The sequence below is a fragment of the Tachypleus tridentatus genome, chromosome 1 (assembly GCF_004210375.1).
Source record: "Tachypleus tridentatus isolate NWPU-2018 chromosome 1, ASM421037v1, whole genome shotgun sequence".
NCBI lineage: Eukaryota > Metazoa > Arthropoda > Merostomata > Xiphosura > Limulidae > Tachypleus > Tachypleus tridentatus.
The window spans coordinates 84,855,043-84,880,529 of record NC_134825.1 but is presented as its reverse complement, the minus strand read 5'-3'; the positions used below and the strand labels follow the sequence as shown (position 1 = coordinate 84,880,529).

The following is a 25,487-nucleotide window of genomic DNA, read 5'->3' as shown; positions in this document are numbered from 1 at the left end:
CCCTAACTCTTTTCGCAAATTGAGTACAAGGAAATCTTACTGGTGATCAGTGGGATACTGTCCCCGAACTCTTTCTGCTCACCCAACGATTATATTTTTGGTTTTGCTTAGGGTAGTTATTAATAACAATCCCGGCAATAGGATAACCTCTAGTCCATTTAAACACACAAAATTCTTAGTGGTCCATATCATATCAATATATTGCGGATCACTAGCATTCTTCCATTCTCATTACAATATCATCTCACCGCAACAAAACCCCCTTCAAAACGGTTACATTTAACGATACTGTACTGTGCAAATATTGACATACGATGTGTACTTGCCCATCTAATACTTTTTGTAAGGCTGTACAGAACGGAGAGAAGTAATGATATAGTGGGTGTTGAGGACTAGTTCACTGACACACCAAACTAACACCTTCTGCTAATTGTCTTTGTATTTACATAGTTATAAACATTTAAAACTCTCTAATAATTAATTAATAATCTTCTTCAGCCTAGATTTTCCGTGTGCCACGAGATGGTAACAGTTTCACTCAATTATGTGGTTACAAATGATTACAAGTGAGCAAATGGTCGAACTTCAAGATAAAAATGGGAACTGTTTATTTTAGAGCTGGCAGCAGTTGCATTCTGATGACCAGAAACATGAAATGTGCAAATAAGAAAGTTCATATCGATTCTTTGGATTGCATCCAGATGTGAGATGCCTTATTCATGTGTTTATTTTTCTTCCTTTATTTGTATGATACTTTCATAACTTTATTACATCGTTAAAGTCGTTTCATTTTATTTCATATTATTATTATTCAATATTATTGACCAAAATAGATATTTAACAATCTATTTTTATCTTCCATACTCCTTCAAAATAAAATTACACAATTATAATAACAAATACACCTAAAATATATAATAGTATGATCTTTAAGATTTTGACTTCCAATAGTAAAATCTGATGTTCAATTCCTGTGGGAGACACAGCTTGTGGATATCAAACAAAAAATTTCTTTTGCATTGCTTTATTAGGTGTATTTTATTCTTTCAGTGGCACAGTGGTATATCCACTGACTTAAACCGCTAGAAACCGAGTCTCGATACTCGTGATGCGCAGAGCACAGATAGCCCATTGCGTAGTTTTGTGCTTAATTTCAAACAAAAAGACTGTATTTTAAAACAGTTCAAGATGTTACTCTACTACTTATCACAAAAAATCCTTTTTTTTCTTACAACCAACTTCCATTCTTAAATATTTCAATTAATAATTATTTACACTTTACTTTTGAAACAAATAATTAAATTTTCTATTTAGTACTGGAATTGATTCATAATTTAAAACGAGGCCATAAGTGCACAATGTGAAAACAAAAGCATAATTATAGATATTATAAAAATTACTAATTCATTAGAACGTCAGAACGACCAACTAAACTCTTCAATATTTGTCACTTCTCAAGCTTAAAGTTACTAATTTATTTAGAATCTATATTGTACTTCCACGTATTTAGATACGTCGCAACTCCGTACCTTCAGTTCAACCAAAAGTACTTATGTTCACTTACGCTGAGTATTTATGTTTTTATTTCTTATGCGAATTATCTGTAGATAGATCTTATATTTACCAGTACACAGAAATTAAACTAAGTTGTTGAAAACAATAAGTTAAATACAACATGACTATGTTTTGAATTCAGAAAAAAATGTTTTTCTATTAAAATTATCGTGTTATATAAATTTTGTCGACATTTTTATGTCGTTCCCAGTTATATATAGAGAAACAAATGTAAGTATAACATTAAACAATATATATCTTAATCCTTAAAGCCGCTATAGACACAAAGAATTTAAGGAAAGCTATTTTAATAGTTTAAGTTATCGAAAGAGTAGAAAAATATTAATTCCAACCGTTACTGCACTAGAACTTATATGACTGTGAAAAAAAGAAAAGACTGCCGTCCGCATTAATCTTTCTCATCATTCACGTCTCATTATTTCATGCCTCAGTAATATTCATTAATAACGTGTTTGTTTGTTCGTTTTAGAGCAAAGTCACATTGGTCTATGTGCTGTGGCTACCACGAGGAATTTAACTGTATATTTTAGCGTTCTAAATCCATAAACTTCCTATTGTTTTATTAGGGTACACGTTAATAGCAAACAAGTAGAATCGAAGAAGAGAAGGCTGGTTGGAATCTTAATTTGATCATAATTTATTTCTTTCATTACCAAGAATTTCACCTTGGGAAATATAAGATAATCGCTCGATTACCATTTGAAGTTCAATAAAGAGACTACTGTTTGTAAGCGTTGTGAATAAACGTTTAAACCTTTTCCCTAAGACATATTACCCTTAGGCAATTTTAAATTATTTTACTGATTAGCAAGTAAAATTAATTAAAGACTCAGCAGGTTGTAGAACAATTAATTTAAGATAACTTAACCTGAAGATAATTTAAAGGGCCTGGCATGGCCTAACGCGTAAGGCGTGCGACTCGTAATCCGAGGGTCGCGGGTTCGCATCACCGTCGCGCCAAACATGCTCGTCCTTTCAGCCGTGGGGGCGTTATATATGTGACGATCAATCCCACTATTCATTGGTAAAAGAGTAGCCCAACAGTTGGCGGTGGGTGATAATGACTAGCTGCTTTCCCTCTAGTCTTACACTGCTAAATTAGGAACGGCTAGCACAGTTAGCCCTCGTGTAGCTTTGTGCGAAATTCCCAAACAAACAAACAAAAGATAATATAAGTCATTCCTTACAAATTGAATTAATTAAATAACTTGACAACTAGCAGGAAAAACCTAACACCAGCATTGGTTGTGAGAATGTTTATTGTAAGTAAGCTCTATTTCCGATAGTATTGGCTCATTTTCCCGACAATGCCTAGCAAAAGTTTTTGTGTGTTATTATTTTTGCGACTGTAAAACAAAATAGGTAATTAAGAATCTTTTATTTTTTGTATTTATTTAACGTTCGAATAATAAGGACTCCTACTAGGCCATAAGTATACAATGTGATAACAAAAACAAAAGTTGGTATATAAATATTTTAAAATGGTATCTTTTAACTAAGAATTCATGGCCAGGTTGATAAGGCACTCGATTCGTAAGCTGAGGGTCGCGGACTCGAACCCTTGTCACCAAACATACTCGCCCATTCAGCCGTGGGGGCGTTATAATGTGATGATCAATCCCACTATTCGTTGGCAAAAGAGTAACCCAAGAGTTGGCGGTGGGTGCTGATGACTAACTGCCTTCACTCTAGTCTTACACTGCTAAATTAGGGACGGCTAGCGCAGATAGCTCCCGTGTAGCTATCTTCTGCGCGAAATTCAAACTAACTTAGAATCAGTTGTGGACGTAGTACTTCATAATGAGTTATAGAAATAAGTACGTGGTTGTTATATTAAGTATCTACATAAAGAAATACAGAAGTGTTGTTATTAACTATAATTTCAGATTGCAAAGATTGAGACAAAAATGACTATCATTCTGTTAGTACGTCGTTGGTCCAATTCTCTAGTAACGTCGTTTTAAGAAATTGAAGAGTGCACAATCAAAATTTTAATTTATTAATTAGTATTGTATATATATAAGTAAGCATATATCTGTAAGTGCGACGAGTTGAATGAAAAAAATGTTTATTTTTCTCTAATTGTTATTATCACTAAAATTATTCCACCTTATCAAATGTTAAGGGGTACAAAAAAAATGAATGTCCGAGTTTAAAACGTGAAAAAAGTAGCAAGATATATAATTTAAACTCCCAACTCTTCAAAATTATTATGTAAGATGCGCTTAATTAACTCTTCAAGTTGAAGTTGTGGTAGAGGTCACTGTTCCATGACACTTCAACACCTTTCTCTGTGCATGTGCCAGCTTTTAGTTTCATGACCTTATATTAATTAATGTACAGACTAATAAGATATACGTAAATTGGATGTATGGACAAAAACAAAATGAATAGAAGACTAGAATTATTTGATTTTTAGGAATTTTATTACATGCACTCCAAATGGTGCTATCTACTTAGTCCACCGGTCAGTAAAGGAGATACCGTTGAACATTGGCCTGGCATGGCCAAGCGTAATCCGAGGGTGGCGGGTTCGCATCCCCGTCGCGCCAAACATGCTCGCCCTTTCAGCCGTGGGGGCGTTATAATGTGACGATCAATCCCACTTTTCGTTGGTAAAAGAGTAGCCCAAGAGTTGGCGGTGGGTGGTGATGACTAGCTGCCCTGCCTCTAGTCTTACACTGCAAAATTAGGGACGGCTAGCACAGATAGCCCTCGAGTAGCTTTGTGCGAAATTCAAAAAACAAACAAACCGTTGAATATTAAATTAAAAGAACACGACAGAGCCAACATTTTAGAAACTTGAGACAATTTTCTCAACAGAAAATATCTGGAATTATTTTTGATTAAATCCATTAACAGGTACATTGTCTGGACCCGTTAACATTCTATTATTAATTTTATCCTTTTATTTGTATCTGTTCTTATGTTATTGTTATCATTTTCTTTATTTTTGTGATCAAAGACTCAGAAGTGTTCTACTGTACTTGTATCACGTACACCTGTCCGTTATATTATTATAGCTGTATTTTGTTTTCGGTGGTTGCCACTTAAAATGGGTTTGGTAACCTGTGACATTTCGTAGATTCTTGATTTGTCGCTTTTATATAAGAAATATAATTTATCTTATTATATTTTCATGAAAGTTGACTCTGTATTTTTTCAAGAAATTACGTAACAACACATACGCACACACACACACTAATCTCGATGCATGACAAAATCCAAAAGTCTCAACAATTTCATATTAACAGCAATATTTTTGTAAAGAGAGCAACAAGTAAAAGAACAAATAAATTTAACTTATTATCTTCACCAAGATATTAAATACTAAGATACTTTGGGTGCATGCCTTCAAGAAATGCTTTTGACGTAATAACATATAGTTTACAAATTTACAATCAATATAATTAAGAAATAACTCTATACACGTCAATACATTATGAGGAATAAATTAATTCTTTATTTTAAACAATGTTTTTTGACTTTCGTAACTTTGAAAGCTGCAACAGATAAAAATATATAACATCACTAACCTCAAAGAATTACTGTTTTTCAGTGTTTCAAATAATCAAAAAAGATGTACAAATGCTACACATTTTCAATTTTGTTTCGTAGTTTGACACATTGTACCTGCGCAGTCAAAAAAATTAAATATTTTTTTACCTTCAAGTAAAAATTACGTCATAGCGGCAAATTGAAATTACGGTTAACTTTTTATTTAATTTTATTAGAAAGGCTCTGAATTCTTCAAATTTTCATTCCATAACTCCGCCATCTCTTTACCAATTTAAGATCTTATTACAGTTTTGAACTCAGGATGTCAAACACTTTTGATTGATGTTTCTGACCACGCCCAAAGTCTTGTAGATTAATGTATTCTAATTCTACTAATTTGAGGTGCTGATGAGCAATAAAATATAGCTAATAAAAATGGAAAAACGTTTCACAGGGTTAAGTTATTCGAAGTTTAGTATTTTATGTAAAATGAATATAAGTAAAACAAACATCAAAACAACAATCTGAATCTAAACATGATTTATGATTCCATTTTGCTTGTGATTTGGAAGGAATTGTTCCAAATTGAATAGTATTATCTGCTCATGTAAAGAAACATATTAAATGACAGGCTGAAATGGATTATGGTGGGACAAATTCCAATGAGCTAATAAAATCTTCACCGTAAGCATAACTCTGCTTCAAAAGCGATACGTACCCCGTTAGTACAGCGGTAAGTGTAGGCTTTAAAACGTTAAAATGTGATGTTCGATTCCCCTCGGTGGACTCCACAGATAACCCGATTTGGCTTTGCTATATGCAAACGCACAAAAGAGATATAATTAACATAAAAATGATATTATTCAACATCACATATTCATCTCACATTGCCACTTACACTAGGGTTATGAATCAGACAGGTGTGACCCACAGAATTTACAAATAGTGAGTAAGTTTCATAATTAGTGCTTTTGTGATCTTTACTGCCACGATGGATACAAGTAGTAGATGTAATAAAATAACTTATCATCACTAGTAATTTAAACTTTGAAACACATTTGGAATATATATGTCTTCATATGACAACTAATGTTATCCTTCTTCATATGACAACAAATGTTATCCTTCTTCATATGACAACTAATGTTATCCTTCTTCATACTGGCAAGAAAAAAAGGAAGAATAAGAAGCAAAACGAGCTACTGAATGTTCGAATTTTCCATTTTTATAAATATATGTTTTCATGACGGATGCAACATCTTGGTCCTGTAGCTCTAAAACAAGATCTCAGATAATGGTAAATGTCAAAAGGAGCTCACAGTCTTCAAAGTTTAAAATTAAAAATAGGGTGTCCGCTGATCAAAGTTTTAAACAAATATAGGAGATCCACTAAGACCTTTTAAGTCCTCTTATACAAAAATATTAACATTTTCCTTGATAGGTTTTCCAACAAGAATTAGAAGATGAAAAATCGAGGCAGAGGCGATAAACAAAATGATGCATAATATTTTAATTTTGAATCGTTTCAAGGTTCTAAATCAAGGTGTAGTGTTTTAAATGAAATCAATTACCTACTAAAATTCTTGAACCTGAAGTGCTACAAAGGGATGTTCGACTCTATTATAAACAGACAATGCAAAAAACACTAAAGTTTTGTCCATCGATCAGCTGCCTCTATCCATTATTGACCATGAGAAAATCATTCCATGTCATCATACCTACAGGAAGTAGTGTGACATAGTTATTCAGGCATCACTAGGATGAATCCTCTCCTCCTACTGATTTATTGCCACATGCTGGATTCTTTGTTTCCAGAAAAGGTTACAGGCAGGAACTTACCTGAAAGGCCTTGTCAACTTGAACAACACCCACATGAAGAGAGCACGTTTTGAAAGACTCACTATAGATATATAAACACAAATGTGTGAAAGAAAACTACTCCATTTTTAAAAATTCTGAAACAAAACGTTAAGCTATTAAGTCACATACAACATACAAAGCATGTATATGTTATTTTTCAAACTTCATTTAAATACTTTATACCCTCAGAAGGCTTTTAACGCTAAAATGGAATTTCGATACCTGCAATGGGTATTGCGCAGCTAGCCCATCATGTGCTTTGCGCTTAACAACAAACAAACAAATTATTCTGTAGATCATTAACTTATGAATGCAACTTGCAATAGCTAGTTAAAACATAGAAACTTAGTTTACTTTTTTGAAGATCAAACAGAATTGAAAGAGTATCAAAAGGATGCTGTGAGTTAAAATGTATTTGCGCTATTACACAATCTACCTGGAATTTTGTATGATTGCTTTCTTTTAAGATAATGTGAGTTAAAATACCATATTGTTATACCATCTCTAGGTCTGGGCCATATGAAGTCAAGTAGTTAAAGCGCTTAGCTTGCAATCTGAGGGTCGCGGGTTCGAATCTCCATCCCACCAAACATGCTTCCTCCTCAACCGCGTTGGCATTGTAATGTTTCGGTAAACCCTATTATTCGTTGGCAAAATAGTATCCAAATAGTTGGCAGTGGGTAGTGATGACTAGTTGCCTTCCTTCTAGCATTTCACTGCTAAATTAGGGCGACTTGTGTGGCTTTGCGTAAAATTCAAACTAAAACTTTTGATTCTTCTTAAAAATGACCCTTTTCTCAATTAGTGTCAACTCCTTGTTTGGTGTACTTTTCAAAATCAGAATGTACAACAGCGTAGAGCCAGACAGACAGGCTACCTTTTATATGTTGCTTGACCAATTTAGAAACTTGACCTACAGGAATATAACTTCAAGAGTTATTTATTAAAAGGAATTCATTGATACAGAGATGTTCATGTATACCTAACGATCTTATAATACTTTTCAGTTTCAATTTTTAATGTTGTTTATTGAAATTCTGATTCGAAATATGTACATCAAGTTTTCTTAGTTACTCTATGCTTCACGTCATTAACTTTGTTTTACAGCGATCACTAGCAAAGAAGTAAACATATTGCATCATATTAGATAATTTTGTACTTTCATTTACTGCAGTACCCATTATAAGTGCCTTACAAGTAATTATTGAAATCACTCATTTTTATGCGAAATACATAATAGATCCAAAGAGTAATAATGTGATAAACTGCAATATTATTGTATTTTGTTTATATTTTTTACATGACTCGTATAGTATTGGATATTCAAACAAATTCACGAACCTACAATCTATTTGGTGATGCGTAAATATTTATTAAAAATTATAAAAGCCGAAAGGATAGTTCTGAGACCAGCTGTTTAGAATAACAACTATAAATTTTATTCAAGCTCTTCTAGGCGTAACCAAAATTTAAGCAAAACAATAACATTTTCTTTGGTGAAATAAATTTTAAAACAACATGATGGATAACAAAAATAAACCGTAATGTTTTACCACATTCTTTATACTATTGTTATATGACATTTCCCATAAATTCAAATATCTAAGTGCTGCCCTCCGTCGTTTCAAAATTAAACCATATTTTTGCTTCTTAATAAAAATTGTTTTTGACTTAAGAGAACTTTAGCACCATCTCTTGGAGACCTAGAATAATACTTTATAAACGTCAGTCAGAGGAACACTTTTTTATTTTGCCCAAGCAAGTAGTTAGTTTTGGTGAAATTTTTAACCAGAGAGTACACAATTAGCTAACTACCAAACCCCGATTTTAGCATTACAAGTCCGTAAATGAACTGTTAATCTACGATAGGACAGCAATAAGTAATTTATACTACTTAGTCTTAATTGTAAATTTTAAATCACCAATAATATTAATATTACTTAGTTCTAGATGCAGTTGCAATTTACAAACATTTTCAAATGACATTTAATCGTTAAACAGGTGAAAAGTAAAGAGTAAATTCAATATTTATTCCTTTATGTTAAATTGGCAATAAGGATGTTACATACAAAACTTAGTGCATCGTATACAGTAAATAGAATAAAGTGAAGTTATAACTTGTTTTCTCTGAAGTTTAATATTTTTAGAGTAAGAATCTTTAAAAAATTATCAAAGTATCAAATGTAGTTGTTGTTTTTAGTTAAGTACAAAGTTACACCACTACGAGTATTAAAACCCGGATTCTAGCATTAAAAGTCCGCGAACCTACCGCTGTGCCAGTGGAGGGAGCAAAAAACTATAGAATAGAATATATGGCTGTATTACTCATTTGTTTTTATAAAACACTTCTCACATTGCACCAAAATGTTCATATATTCAGCTGTAAATAACCAATTAAACTGAACGTTTTGGATTTTAGATAACATATAATATATTTTCCCTTCACATTGAGAACATTTTCATTTTATTCGTGAATAAATAATAATATATTCCTGAAGGTGTGTAATTGATATTAATAGAGTACAAATACTGTGTTACTTGTTTAATGTGGCGTGAAATACATAGTTTTTTTATTTGTAAAGTTCTTTAATACATATTCCAAGAACTATGGTTGTGATAATGTTGTTGTTTTTATTTTTGTAATTCACACTGAAAAATAAACAACTATACTTTACAACCACATTGATGTTTTCTCAAATACTTTGAAAAATCGATATTGCTTACAATTAATGGGGAATATATATATATACATATGAAGGTTCTATTAAGTACAATAGAACTCCCCTTAATAACTTTGAAGAAATGAGCATGACTATTCTATTGTCGCATTCTTTCTTAGAAATAGCTTGTGAAATTGTCTACTAAAAATATTTACAATATTTATTGGTATAGCTGTGAAAAATGCCCACAAATCATTTAGATTTTAGAGACATAACTTCACAGGTCCGGCATGGCCGGATGAGTTAAGGTGTTCGACTTGTAATCCGAGGGTCGCGGGTTTGAATCCCAGGTGCACCAAACATGCTCCCCTTTTCAGTCGTGGGGACGTTATAATGTGACGGTTAATTCCACTATTCGTTGGTAAAAGAGTAGCCCAAGAGTTGGCGGTGGGTGGTGATGACTAACTGCCTTCCCTCTAGTCTTACACTACTAAATTAAGGATGGCTAGTGCAGATAGCTGTCGAATGTTTGTAAAAAGTACTTGTTAACACTATTATTATTAGGTTAAACCATTTATTGAATTATGAACTCTTAATAACATTTCACATTTATCACAATAGTCACGGAATTACACAATATCCCTGAAGATATCCTATTTTGATCTGATTAATTTTGGATGAACACTGAACAAAATTCAATTTGTTGTTCTATACTTAAAAATTTAAGCATCTAATCACTTTTCCTAAATAAAATTGATCATGTATAATTTATGTAAACTATTTAGAATAGATACTATTTGTAATCTTGTAAGTAAAATTTACGATTCGAGGGTACTCATAATGTTATCTAATATATAGAATATTTATATAGGATTGTGGGCATATTAACTGGAGAAAATGGGTTACATAGCTGCAGTACACTTAAAGGTGAATTTTACAGAAAAAAGAAAACTTTGCAGTCAAAAGAACTACTCATATTGATTAATTTTGCAGGTTCACATTTTTTATAAAAAATCTGTGCTAATAAATGAAACATAGAACTTGGTGCAGAAAGAGCCCTTTCCGAACGGCAATCCGAACGTTTTAGTTTTTACATTTGCCGCTAGGAAAGGTACTGTGACGTAATAGTTACCAAACAAATGGCCAACGCCAGCGCGTTGAACGTAAATAAACATGGCCAGTGCATACAGAGAAACAGAGGCGGAGTCTGTTTTGACTTTGTATTCAAATCTACTCTGAACGAACCTAGAACAGTTACTTTTGACACAGATCTGACAAGTTCTAGTGATGATGGGCCCGGCATGGCCTAGCGCGTAAGGCGTGCGACTCGTAATCCGAGGGTCGCGGGTTCGCGCCCGCGTAGCGCTAAACATGCTCACCCTCTCAGCCGTGGGGGTGTATAATGTGACGGTCAATCCCACTATTCGTTGGTAAAAGAGTAGCCCAAGAGTTGGCGGTGGGTGGTGATGACTAGCTGCCTTCCCTCTAGTCTTACACTGCTAAATTAGGGACGGCTAGCACAGATAGCCCTCGAGTAGCTTTGTGCGAAATTTCCAAACAAACAAACAAATCTAGTGATGAGGACAGTTCCACTCGCCCAGGCCGGTTGCGAGTCGGTCATACCTCCAGTGGAAGAATGGTAAGCCTAAGTCATGACAACAAATATGGTCTGTATTATATCACGTGCATCTCGAAACCTGTCTGGTGTTTATAAATTATTGGTATCACAGACTGGGTTTTATTTGTTTATACTTTGTTGACTATGGTAACTAATACTCGGCCCTTCCACAATCATTGTACCAGGTATTTATGACTCGTAACAAAATTAATTTCAATTATGCGTCATAATTCTGTCTATAAAATCAGACTGCTACATCTAGTTTGAGTAGTTAATTTATCTTGAAATGTTAAATTTGAAAAATGGAATTCTTCAAACTTTTCCATATTTAAAAATGATACAAAAACACTGACAGAATGATCTACCAGATTTTAAATTTGGAATATACTCTATTTGGGATAGATTTGTCCATTGTCTAGACTAGAAAATCAAGGTTTCATTGACTTTCAGGTGCCACAACTGCAAAACACGCTCATGAATGTGAAACGTGTATGTCTACTTATATTCTTCAAAAACTTGTACTTTTTAAATTATTATATTATACTAGTTATTGTTTATCGCTTTATACTGCACACATACCTTTAAGTTTGCTCTTTTCGTGATAGCAAGGGATGGCTTAAGAGGGGTGGTACCTGTACGCTGCAGGCTGAGATCAGTCCTCAGCTCTACACGAGGAAAGATGGTGGGGATGATACTGTCTATTGCCGATGTTTTTTTCAGTCTCAACCTGCCTTGCTTGAAACCCACGGAATCCAAAACAGTGGGATCCGACACAAAACATGAGAGTTCAAAGTGATCTTGACAAAGCTTTGCATGGTGTGAAGGAGTCCAGTTCTTCCTGTTGATCATCCGCACCCACTGTCGCTACCTTTCCAGTTCCTTCTCCTTGCACGGAAAAGCTTTTGTCCGATGTCGAACCGTTTTTACAACCATAAGCAACGCAGTAAAATATGTTATTATAAAACAAACATAAAGTAGCAGTATCAATACAAAAAATAGTCTCACAAAGTATGTAAGCCGAAAAAAGCACCGATGGATTTATATAAAACATCAGCACTGAAAGGAACACAATGGTCGGCGCGCAACGAAGCGTGTTTGGCAACTATTACGTCATAGTTGTAAAACGTCACGGAAACAGCCGAACGACCGAGAGGAACTTGAGTTCGAGAACCTGCATATTTTGTTTCATTTTTTACTCAAAAACTAAAGTGTTTAAAAATATGGCAACCACACAGGAATTATACCTAACCAAAATACAGTTTCTAAGGCAATTATTAAATTTGTTGAAAATTCACCTTTAATATCTGAACAGCTTTACTATAATTTATACAAATTCAAATATTTCCATATGTTATCTGAAAATTTACAACTATCACATTTTTTTCCTGTTATTAAACTTGAAACGTTTTGGCTAATTATGAGATAAAATCATTCAAGTATTACATAACCAATAAACAAGGTACCACACAATGTTTTTAGAGCAATATTATTGAAAAACATAAAAAACCGATAGTAATTTATATGCAAAAACCTTCGAAGAAGGTCGAAACGTTGTTCGCTCTTCTATGTAAAATATTTTCTCAACCCAAACGAGCCGTTTTTGCATATAAATTTCTCAACAAGTGGGTTTCTCGACATCACTGATTAAAACCGATAGTATTCACAAAATATTTATTTTATTCTGAAACATACTATAAAAATAGAACTTGTGGAAATAGAATCAGCAAAACTTAAAAGTGAGCACATCAGCTACAATACCTTAACCTGCTTGGCCATGCTGGACCTTAATTACAACTACCAATTATTTACATATCTCAGTTGTCAATGTTTTCCAAGTATAACAACTGTAGCAAAATATACTCAAAAAGTAACACACAAGATCTGAGGAAGACAAACTTACAATGTGTAGATTATTTTACACCGTTATATATAGATAGACCTTACAAATAATCGCGCGGCATGGCCGAGCGACTCGTAATCCGAGGGTCGCGGGTTCGCATCCCAGTCGCGCTAAACATGCTCGCCCTTTCATCCGTGGGGGCGTTATAATGTGACGGTCAATCCCACTATTCGTTGGTACAAGAGTAGCCCAATTAGGGACGGCTCAGGTTTCTCCTCCTGGTTGGGAGCTGTGGAGTAGGCTAACAATCTGCTCACTTAAAAAAAACAGCCTGTTAATGAATCCGCAAGCGATTGCGGCCCAATGTTCCTTCATGGAATCGAGTGGCATAATAATAATACAAACAATCTGTATAAACAGTTTATTTTTCTTTCCATATTTATTTTAAGGTTATATTCCCCCACTGGCACAGCGGCATGTCTGCGGACTTACAAGTTAGAAGCGGGATTTCGATATTCGTGCTAGGCAGAGCACAGATAGCCCATGGTGTTGTTTTTTACTGAAGTTCAAAACAAACAGATTTATGATTATAAACTAATAGACATTTCAATCTCGCAGAAACTATTTCAACTTATTTGGATATTCTACGAAACTTTACTTTGTTGTACGGTTTCTTTTGTCAATTGCTTCAAAGAATTGAAGGCTATAAAACTTCATTAATGAACTTGGAAAATAAATTACAAATTAAACACAATTTTCAGCTAGAGTAATTTAATATAAAATAAAGTACAGCTAACTATCTCAACGTAACCCTAGTTCACTTCATGAACACTGTATTTTCGTTTGCTTTAGAGCTATACCACAATGAGCTATCAGGGTTAAGTAAGCGGAATTATAAGCCTTAATCTCGCATTACGATATCCGCGGTGGGCACAGCGCAGGTAGCTCATTGAGTAGTTTTGGGCTTATCAAGAAACAAAGAAAGAAAGAAAGTATTTATAAAATATTTTTCAAATATATAAATTACTTATTTATTTATTGAAATAAATATCATAATCTCAAAATATTACAATTTATTATCTATACAACAATTTGAAGTTATAAAATACAATCATTTGTCTTATGCAAAGTCGACTGTACATTTATTAATAGCTAATTAAACTTGTTTACTTGTTATGAATTTGACGCAAAGCTACACAAAGGTTATCTACGCTAACCGTCCTTAATTTAGCAGTGAAAGGCTAGAGAGAAGGCAGCTAGTGATCACCATCTTTTCCAGTTCTTTGGCTATTCTGTTACATTACTGGTGTAAAAAAAGATACTTAATTAGCGACTGCTGTTAAGCCAGAAAAATATTTTAAGACTTCAAAGAAAGAAAACAGTAAAGGTGCATTTACGATCATGGATGGTAATTTTTCTGTTTACCATATATGGTCTGTGGATAGCACCTTTTCAAGTTGGCACATTATCTGGTTCGGCTCCACAAATATAATATTTTTATAACACAAGAAAGATAGTTAACGTTTATGAATTTAAGCTCTAATTAGTTCAAAAATTTTAATCTGTTAATTATTCTCGTGTTTTATTAATTAGAATATCAGTTTCATGATCGCTAGGTGCCTGTAGGGTGTAAACCTTAGAAAAACAGTAATACGTCAAAAATTGTTTTTCATAGTTTCCTGGAAAAGCAAACGTTTTTGAGAATAAAGCCACATAAATGCTGAAATACTTTTTGTACGTAGAAAAAATTCTAATTTCAAGTAAGATTAATTTGTATTTAAATTCTACGTTGAAACAATTATTAGCAAGTAACAAGTAATACCAGTAAACAACTTTTCTTCATACGATTTAGTTTGTTAATTTTTCGAACTTTTCAGAGATTCTCCAATTGGCTCAGCGGTATTTCTGCGGACTCAAACTGCTAGAAACTGAGTTTCGATACCCATGGAGGGCAAAGCACAGATAGCCCATTGTGTAGCCTTGTGATTAATATAAAAAAAAAAAAACTTACTTTTCGGAGTTCTATAATGTCGTCATATCTTCTTAAACATTTTCCTATATTGCTACTTTAGTATAAACTCTGAAACAATTATCAATTTTATTTCACTTATATAGTGTATTATTTCGTGAAATATCTAATATTTACCTTTTACAATCACTTGTAGCACTCAACTCCTAAATAAACATACAGACACGTGAATATGACAGGAACGAATATTTCCTTAAGACTTCGATATATGATATTTTTAAGTTAATGTATTGGACTTTTTTCTAATGATTTGGATGAACGCTTTCACATTCAAATATTTCAAAACCAGAGAACAGCGGCTTGAGTTGCAACACTAATGGTGCTTTATGACTACAGTTGATCACATTAGAGCCTACTAGATCTGTTTGTAAACACCTTTAACGTTTGTATCTCTCAGGTGTACATACAGGAAAAACTGACTCACATACAATACTGAAGAGAATGTCTAAATAATCAGAACCAGGAACCCTGAAAGTAAGTGATTCCAGTGACTATTAGTCTGTAAAGTGCAGTGAACCGATGTGTTCTGGTTTGTTCAATTGCGAATACATATAATTTAACAGTGACATGTGCTGATCCTGTCTAATTCATATATCAAATTACCGTAAGGCCTTCGGGCTTTCATGTCTTGTTGTTATGTTTGCGAGTAGCTACAAGTATGTATTTACAAATTCGATGTTTATTTATATTATTGTTACGAATTATATAAATAAGACTAGAGGGAAGGCAGCTAGTCATCACCACCTACCGCCAACTTTTGGGCTACTTTTTTACTAACGAATAGTGAGTTTGACTGTTACATATATAACACCTCCGTGGCTGAAAAAGCGAACATGTTTGATGGGGCAACGACTCAAACCCATGACCCTTAGATTGCGAATCGAACACCCTAACTACTTGACCGTGACAAAACGTAATGTACAATAGTACCAACAATGAAAATCTGCAACGCAATTTCTAGACAAAAATGATTTTTTCCAACCACAACGGGAAATATTCATCACAACCTTTAAACTTTTTATTTAGGAATTCACAAAAAAAAAACATTTTTCAAGAAATAATAAAACATAAAACTTTACTCACTACAAAATACGCTAATAATATTTCAGGTTTTACTTTTTATTCAGTTACTATGCATTAAATGTTTAATACATGAGGAAATAATTCAGAGTTCACGTGTATATTATATGATAACTATATAGCATTGTGTCTATTTTGATAGTGTTAATTTGCTTAGCTCACTTATAAAAACAGAATTACTGTATACAATTTCATGAATTAAATGTTATTTTGGTTCACAAAAAAACGTATTTACTAAAAATAACTAAAGAAAGGTATATTTTTGTCCAATGATATACAATTAAATCTGTTACTAAAAACTTTTTCATCATTCGTACTAACTGATTAAAAAAAATTAAAAATTAGAAATTGTTGATATACGAATTGTAACCTACATGATAATGCTAGGTTTCATTACACGTTGACAACAAAGTCGTTTGATAAAAATTTTCAAAGTAGCTCTAAAAAGTGCCCTCTAGTGAGACAAAGGTATAACTGCAAACTTATACTGCCAGAAACCGGGTTTCGATACCCGTGGTGGGCAAAACACAGATAGTCCATTTTGTGACTTATACTTAATAAGAGACAACAACAAAACAGTGACAGATGTGATTAAACTAGTGATTGAAAACGTTAAAGGTGTTTCTGGTTTAACTCTTCAAACTTGTGTGAAACTTCAACACAGATTTTATAGACATAAGTTTTGAGTCTTTATTTTCCGGTCTCGTTTACACAGGAATTTTATAGTTTTATAAAGAAAATAGAAAACAATGTCCACATTTATATACCAGCATAATTTGGGTTACCAAATGTTGGGCGGTAATCAGTTCAAACATTCGAGATCCTGACTACTTAAATTAGTAATAACCGTGGTGTCCGTAATAGTGCCCTGGATAATAACCACCGTAATAGTGTCCTGGGTAATAACCACCGTAATAGTGTCCTGGGTAGTAACCACCGTAATAAGTAGAAGGAAGAAGAGCTTTGTTGATCAAAGTATTGGCAGGATCCTTAGAGCTGTCAGTACCTGGTTCGTTGGTATGAACGTTAGCAGTGAAGCCAGTAGCATCAGCCTTGTAATTTACGATGCGCCTGCGACCGTCAGCGTCAGTCAATCCATAGGAACCAATCTTGACGTTACCGAAAGCATCACCAGTCTCTCTGCGGAAGGTTCCTCCGGTAGCATGACCCTCATTGTAGCCAAAGTTGTAGTTGCCGATATTCTGTATTAGAAAATAAAATATTGTAGTCGTTAACATAAAAGGCCTCTGAGGCCTTGTTCTCTAGTTTTTCCTAGCATGAGATCACTGCTAAGGAATGGGATTTGCTGAAACAACCACTGATTAGTGATATCTGAAAATTCGAGAAATAGAGTTCACTCTTTTTTGAAACTAATGTTCTATATTTTTTCTCATTAAGAAAGAAAAACAAAAGCTATTATCCAAGAATGTGTAATACTATTTTACTCGCATGGAAAATAAAACAGGATACATCAGTGTTTACAAAGATTTAAATTTTATATTTCATAGATGATAAAAAATGTTATTAAGTGTTCATTTTCACATACACTCAATAAGTTTTACGAGTACGAACGTATGAATCAACACTATAGGTCTTGAAACGAATTTTAACACAATTTACTACAGGAGTATCCCACTACATAAAGGTAATTTTTACTTATTACTACAGTTTTACGTTGACGTACTATATCAATATGCAAATTCTTTGAAACACGAAATAAAGTTTACTTACGTCTTGGGTTTTAAACTGTGTACTACCACCAGCTCCATAATAGTAAGCGGGGTGGTAAAAATACCCAGCATGGGCAGTAGCAATAACAGCAAGAACGATCAGGACCTAAAGAGGATGAAATTTAAACAATAATATTGTAGTTTTAAGTATTGTATCCGCTATTAAACTGTATTTCTCACTCATATAACATTAGACATTTGTTTAAGGTTATAAAATATTTTTTTTATAAAATTGTAACAAAATAAATCTATCTGCAAGTTTAATCGTCCTACACTAAAGACAATCAGTGTTCAGAAAGTATCTTAATGGCTGAGTGAGTCTTACCTTCATTGTGATCTGTGTTTGTTGGCTTCCAGAGGAAGATAGCAGTCGAGTACAAGATGGAAGAAGCTTTTATACTTCACGTTCTCGTTGAACAAAAACCTTCAAGTAATTAATTCTTATAAAAAAAGGAAATAAATTACTTTTTTCAGTTATTTTCCGAAAGTATTAGAATAGCTTGTCTTTTAGACAAAAAATGTGCATTTCAAGGTTAAAGTTATGATTTCCAGATGCCTGTTAGTGCGTTAGACATAAATGTTTGTATTAGTTGTGCTTGGTACAAAACGGATGAAGGAAACAAGGTGTGGTTATTAGCGGTATTCTTCGTTTATGCTTAACCTTGATCTAATTTCTTAAAGGCAAAGGCGAAGATGTTAATCTTACAGCTTCTATTCTTCTTCGTTAGACTATAGAAACAAAACAATATTGTAAAAAATACATAATAATAATTAAAGTTAACCTTTTGATAGACCGAAACACAGATTGTGAGGGTCACAGAGAGAACTATAATACTTTATGACATCTATCTAGTTTAACATTTTATAAATATTTTGGGGAGTTTTCAGTAAAAATATAATTTTTGGTTTAACATTATTATTATAACTTTCTAAAATGATAAAAAATATCACGAAACCCATTTTAGAGGTTAAAAATTTAGGGTGTATAGATTATTTTAATGAAGTACCGTTATACTAAGTTTTAGGCTTGTCGTCACTACAGACTCTTGGAATGGAAAATAATGAGAGAGTTAAGTTAGGGCAAATTATGTCTTTACGTTTATTATTATTGTACATAAGAAACGTTTTGGTCACTATTATTTAAATTACATTTTTACCTATTGAAAACCTTAATTTTCGTAATAATATTTTTATTACTTTCAAATAAACTTGTTTTAAACAAATTATGTACTTATTATACTGACCAGATAGGTTGAAAAGCTTTTAATTTATCAGAACATTTATGTTTTAGTTTATGTTTAGAAAAATAAATCAAATTCAATGTTGGACAAATATTACTGTCTTCTTTTTGACAATACTGTTAAATGGTGTTGAAACAAAAACAAAATTTAGCAGCATAGTAATATAACTTACATATATTCTTGTGTCGAAACCAGGTGTATTATTTATTCCAAATTAATCTATATTCCAATAATAATAAGATAAATATAATTCTGCTATATTTGATTGAAGCTTTTCATTAATTTATAAATGGTATTGGTTTGTTCTTTTGTATATAACGGTATTGTGTTTAGATATGTTTAGAAATCTAAGAATAGTAGCACTAGATCACTGGTAGTAAAAGTTACGTTCTGCTGTGGGATGGCATTAAGCTCACGGACTCACAAGGTTAAAATCCAGAATTTTATTCCTCGCGATGGACACAATGAGTAGTTCAGGATGTCTTTATATAAAAGAAAGAAGCATATGAACTGTACATATAATCACAGTGGTGTCTTTTTACCTAATTTGTCTGAAGTTACTACTGTTATTCTATATATATTTAAAGTACGATGAAAACAGTGTATTAATATTCAATATGTATTGCTTTTATATGGGTTTTATCCAGGCACTTCAGTTCCCCCACCCCATCCAAATTGAAACGGGCATTGGACCTTTGGTCCCATCCTCATGAAAAGAGTCGTTAACCTAACATATCTCAATGTAAACTAATCAACATTTTTGTCAAATACATCGGGTTATAAAAACATTAAGCTAAGTTAATTCAAAATTATCGTTAAACCCAAAACTAAAAATATGCACATCTGGATCTCCTTAGTTTGCTCCGTCGCCGCCGACTTCATCGACTCAACCACAGCTGGACTTCAAGATTGTCATCTCTGAACGGCTTCTCCCGTATGCTTGTCTCGACCCTCACTAATTTCAGCAAGCACATCAACAAAAGTACTTCAGTTTCACTAGCCAGTTTCCAAGGAAACAACATTTCTAGAACATTCCAGTAGAGAAAAACAGCCAATTACGGGATTTGTTTCACTTCCTTCAAAGCCCGGCATGGCCAGGTAGGTTAAGGCGTTCGATTTGCAATCTGAGGGTTGCGGGTTTGAATCCCTGTCGCAGCAAACTTGCTCGCCCTTTCAGCCATGGGGCGTCATAATGTGACGCTCAATTCCGCTATTCGTTGGTTAAAGAGTAGTCCAAAAGTCGGTGGTGGGTGGTGATGACTAGCTACCTTCCCTCTAGTCTTACACTACTAAATTAGGGACGGCTAGCACACGTAGCCCTCGAGTAGCTTTGCGCGAAATTCAAAAACAAACAAACGCTTCTTTTAAATTAAATCACTGCCACGTTTATTTTTAGAGCTAAATATAATATGAATACGTTTTGAAGTTTCATTTCCATTGTGTTATATTTTACAAAAAGCTGCGATTTCATAGATTATAATATATATAATCTTAATCTCTAATTTACTCGGAGGAAAACAATGTAAACTATTTCACATGTGAGTTAATATTTCAAAAACCATGATTATGAAATAATACTAGTAATAATATTGATTTATATACACATCATGCTAATTTATAATATTAATTAATGTGATTACTCAAATGGTAAAAAAGGATGTATGAGAAAATAACATTTTATATTTCTTAAAATTACTTACAATACGAGGTATATGCTACAAATTGCAATTATGATTTGTCTTTGGCGAAGAACAAATTCATACTTTTCCTAATATTGATTTTTATACCATGAATGTTTCCACTAATCTGTATGAAATATTTTAAAAACTGAACCCAAAACCTAGAGTTTTTTGAAACGTTTCAACAAACTTGAACCGTGTATTATACAATTTGTTACTATCAGGACAAAACTTGTTTTAGAAATAAAAAAATAATACATTTTGTTTAACAATTCTTATTGTAATGTCGTTACACTAAATATTGTGATTCCAGTACCATTAATTCATCGGTATAGATAATAATATGATACTTTCAAAGTTATTGTATTGACAAGAAATAGTTCATTCTTTTCATGCCAATGATTTCAGTGCAATTTACAATTGGGAATAAATGATTAGACCAAAATATTTATTTTATCTTAGACCACTAATTCCTTACATTGTTACACCATCACAATCATATCAAATATATTTAACCTGCTTTCAATCCAATTAATACAGTCCTGTAAACACAATATAAGTAATTAAAGTTGTTTGCTTGTATCTTTCTTCCTTTTGCACTGCTCATCGAGATATTTGTTTTCAAGATCTTATTCTGATTTTAATTATACAACTGAAGTAAAAAACAAGTCAAGAAGATTGTCTTGGTTAGTATCCGCTATTTTATTTTTCAAGATATAATTTCAAGATTTAGTCTATCGTTGGTTTATCCAATACAAAAACAAATTTATTTACATGTTTGTCAGGTTTTATTGATAGGGATTCTGATTAAATCACACAAAAAAGGAAATGCAATGATGTAATAAATTGATTCAAACACTTCTAATGCCATTCATTTGTACTGCAATGTTTGATAAAAGGTTTCAGTAGTGTAAACCTTGCAACCACCTGCATTACACAGAGAGCCAGGTGTCTCCCCAGAAATAGGAGGTCAAGCTGAGAACCCCTTTGGTCACGAGCTCTAAATTATAGATAGCTATGGCTGAATTTTGGGATCTTTGATATGATCATTCAGCCCATGTGTTACATACGGATCTTTTCACATTGATAACTTTAAACACCTAGCATTATATAAAACTCATTTTCAACACTAAATTTTTACATATTTTAGCAGAATTCTTTCTGGAAGAAGAAAACAGCTTATTTTATATTAATATTAAAAAACAAAACACCAGCAATAGTCCTATCATCTGTAGAGATAATTTTGAAAACGTTCGCTCTCTGGAAAAATTAATACTGTAATCTATTATATAAATATTCTAACTTTTACTTTGTTTTTGTTTTAAAGCAAATTGCCAACACATGGCTGAACTTAAGTATTCATATGTTCTGACTTAATAACGTCGAAAAAACAAAAGGAAGACAAAGAAAACTACATATTGATTATTTGTTTGAAATTAAGCACAAAGCAACACAGTGGGCTATCTGTGCTTTGCCCACTACGAGTATTAAAACTCTGTTTAAAGCGTTGTAAATCTGCAGATATACCGTTGTACCATTTGTGAATCCAGATATTGATTTGTTTGTTTTGAATTTCACGAAAAGCTACACGAAGGATATCTGCGCTAGCCGTTCCTAATTTAGCAGTGTAAGACCAGAGGGAGGGCAGCTAATCATCACTACCCACCGCCAACTCTTCGGCTACTCTTTTACCAACGAATAGTGGGATTGACCGTCACATTACAACGCCCGCACGCCTGAAAGAAGAGCATGTTTGGTGTGACGGGGATTCGAACCCGCAACCATAAGATTACGAGTCGAGTGTTTTAACCATCTGGCCATCTCGGGGCCGATATTTATAAAATTGAAGTTTTAATTTTTATAAAAAAACATTTACCTGACAGCATCAGTATGATGGATGTGTAGATCGAAATGAGTTTGTGTTTTTCTTATAGCAAAGCCACATCGGGCTATCTGCTGAGCCCACCTGGGGAAATCGAACCCCTGATTTTAGCGTTGTAAATCCGGAGACTTACTGCTGTACTAGTGGGGGTCAGATCGGAATGATTGGACCTACTTGCTCTATTTTATTGCACATCTGTAAAATAACCTGTTTCATGTAGCCATAATATAGATGATTGAGTATTAAGTAAGTGATTATTGCGTACACAGCGAATATAAATTTCATTTCTATTATAGAGGGAGTTATGGGTCGTATTGAGCCACACTTTGTCGCATCACGTTTTCGAGATGAATTGATTTTATTACGATCGAGCTCAACTCGCACGTCGTTTTCCCTTCAACTTTATTGAAGTTTTAAATTATTTCTATCGGACATTGACCCATACAAATATTATACTTAATAATTTTCTATTTATTAATATATAAATAAGAACACTAGGTTTAAAACTACTTTTGGTTCTTTCTGGAATCATATTTTTCTTCTGCTCTTGATATCTTGGTTTATTTTTTTCTTTCGTTCTGCCAGTATTTTTTTCTGAAATATTTTATATATGAATACATTTTATATTTTATACATGTATACATTTTATATTTTATATATGTACACATTTTATATTTTATATACGTATAGATTTTATATTTTGATATGTATACATTTTATATTTTATACATGTATACATTTTATATTTTATATATGTATACATTTTCTCTAGAACCATGACAAATACATCCATGTTCCTTATATTAGATCAAAACGTCTCGTAGTCGTAAAGGATTCTTGTAGATTCCGAATCTGATGAACTTGGACATGCAGCAATGCTTCCAACAATTCTGTCAACACTTGGTGCTGTAATCTCTTAATACCAGAAGTTGGCCGTTTTTCACACTCTAAACCCTAACCGATTCTTACAACAAAATTTACAGCAAAGGGTTGAATGATTACAATATTCACCGTATAAAAAACGCTGAAGCTATCGTACCAATAGTACTGATATGACAATGACGTTGTGGTTCTCATGTTTCATCAGCTAAGGAACTTATATATTTGATATTCGCCAAACAATTTTTGTAAAAATCGAGATTTATTTATGTTGTTTTTATACGAAAAAGCTTTATTTCAACTTGACTGTTTAAATAATTTAAGCATACTTAAATAATTATAACACATTGCAAGTTAAGCGTTATATTTTGATATACCATAACATAGACTAATGCATGCTCATTACGAAGGAGAACTTAGAGAACCTATTTCGACAAAAGCAGAGACTCAAGTTTTAAATTAGGGATAACTTGAAATGTAAACAATATTTTTTTTACTGGAGAATGATTGTTTTCTCAGCCGGAGTAAGCGAGATAAAAAAATCTACAAAGTAAAGACACCAAAACATTATAAATTTTATAGTTTGTTAACCACTCACGAGTGATAATTTTGTGACTTTGGAAACGTTGTTCTTTCTCCAAAAAATATCGATCAATGGTCAACAAGATGTAACTAGTTTCTTGGAACGATCATCCTCAATTTCGAATTGACATAACGTTGAACAAAAATTACACATTATATTTTGTAGTATTGAATTTTCAGAAGATGACAGTCAACACTTTTGTTGTTTTTTTTACTTTTTTACATTAAATAATTTATGTGTACTGTTTGAGTAAAACCTTAACAAGGAACTATATTAATCCAATTAAAAATATTATTGGTTTTCATCCATAGTTTTAGAAATATTGCTTAGCTTATTACTGGTCATAAAATTATTGATTAAGAACACTGTTTATTAAAAACGTCCATCGTTTTCATTCCAAAACTAAATACCAAAAATAAACTATTGTTATCAGTCGTGCAATAAAGAGACGGACATCAAACCTGGGAAGGGCAGTGAGTGACAAAAGTAAGTAAAATCGCAATTACATATGTCTGAGCTAAAGCCGGACCCCTCCTAGTCTTCAACATAATCTGACCTTCTCGTGCTTGCTTCTACAACTCGATAGGAGATCACTATGATCATACAATAATTGAATTTTGTCATAAAAAATACGTGTTATGAACATGTAGAAGGGATATAACTTTCACTGTAGTTTTGTTTCACTGCGGTAAGTTTGGTCGTTGATAACTACAAAGCTGCATCACAGACTCTCTATGTTTTGTCCACCACGGTATCAAAATCTGATTTTTAGCGTCGTACTTACCGCTTTGCCACTGGGAATTAGGTGAAGCTGCTTATTTGTTTTACAGCAAAGCCACAAAGAGCAATCTGCTGTGCCCACCACGGAAAATAAAACTCCGCATTTTAGTGTTATTAATGCATAAATTTACCGCTATCCAACCAGAGAACCATTGGTAAGAAACGCAGTTGTAAGACCATTAAGGTCAAGTAATTACCGCTTTGTATCATACCACATTATTTAGTGGTCGGTCAGTCCTCGTATTAAAAAAATATTGAATGATTTGTTTTGTATTCATGAGCTCTAACGGTTTACATTTGGAATTGAGACACATGCTGGTATGTAAGCATACATCACTAAAAATATTCAATTTAATATGGGATAACACTTGATTTATTTTTTCGTGTATTTACTCAAGTCAGTTCAAAGCTCTTTGAGATATCACAGTGGTTTATATTACGGCTCACAAACTACTTGAAGTATTTATCACTAAAAGTGGTCTTCATTTCAAATAATGCACACTGAAGCGTCAGCAATACACAAAGTTCAATTTATGTCAAAATAATTCTATAT

At 33.0% G+C, this 25,487-nt stretch overlaps 1 protein-coding gene across 1 annotated transcript; it reads right to left on the bottom strand.

Moving 5' to 3' along the window:
• Nucleotides 1-16,825: 16,825 nt before the first annotated feature.
• LOC143254231 (cuticle protein 14-like) lies at nucleotides 16,826-18,373 on the bottom strand. The gene is made up of 3 exons (XM_076509045.1): nucleotides 18,216-18,373; nucleotides 17,892-17,996; nucleotides 16,826-17,362 (listed from the first exon to the last, which is right to left on the bottom strand). The coding sequence occupies exons 1-3, from the start codon at nucleotides 18,219-18,221 to the stop codon at nucleotides 16,997-16,999; spliced, it is 477 nt and encodes a 158-aa protein (XP_076365160.1). The 5' UTR covers nucleotides 18,222-18,373; the 3' UTR covers nucleotides 16,826-16,996.
• Nucleotides 18,374-25,487: the final 7,114 nt, after the last annotated feature.

What these genes read in the sequence shown, in the direction of transcription:
- LOC143254231 (XM_076509045.1), bottom strand. An exon ending in CACAGTTTAAAACCCAAGAC is followed by an intron (nt 17,363 to 17,891) that starts GTAAGTAAACTT and finishes TTTCTAATACAG; the next exon opens with AATATCGGCAACTACAACTT.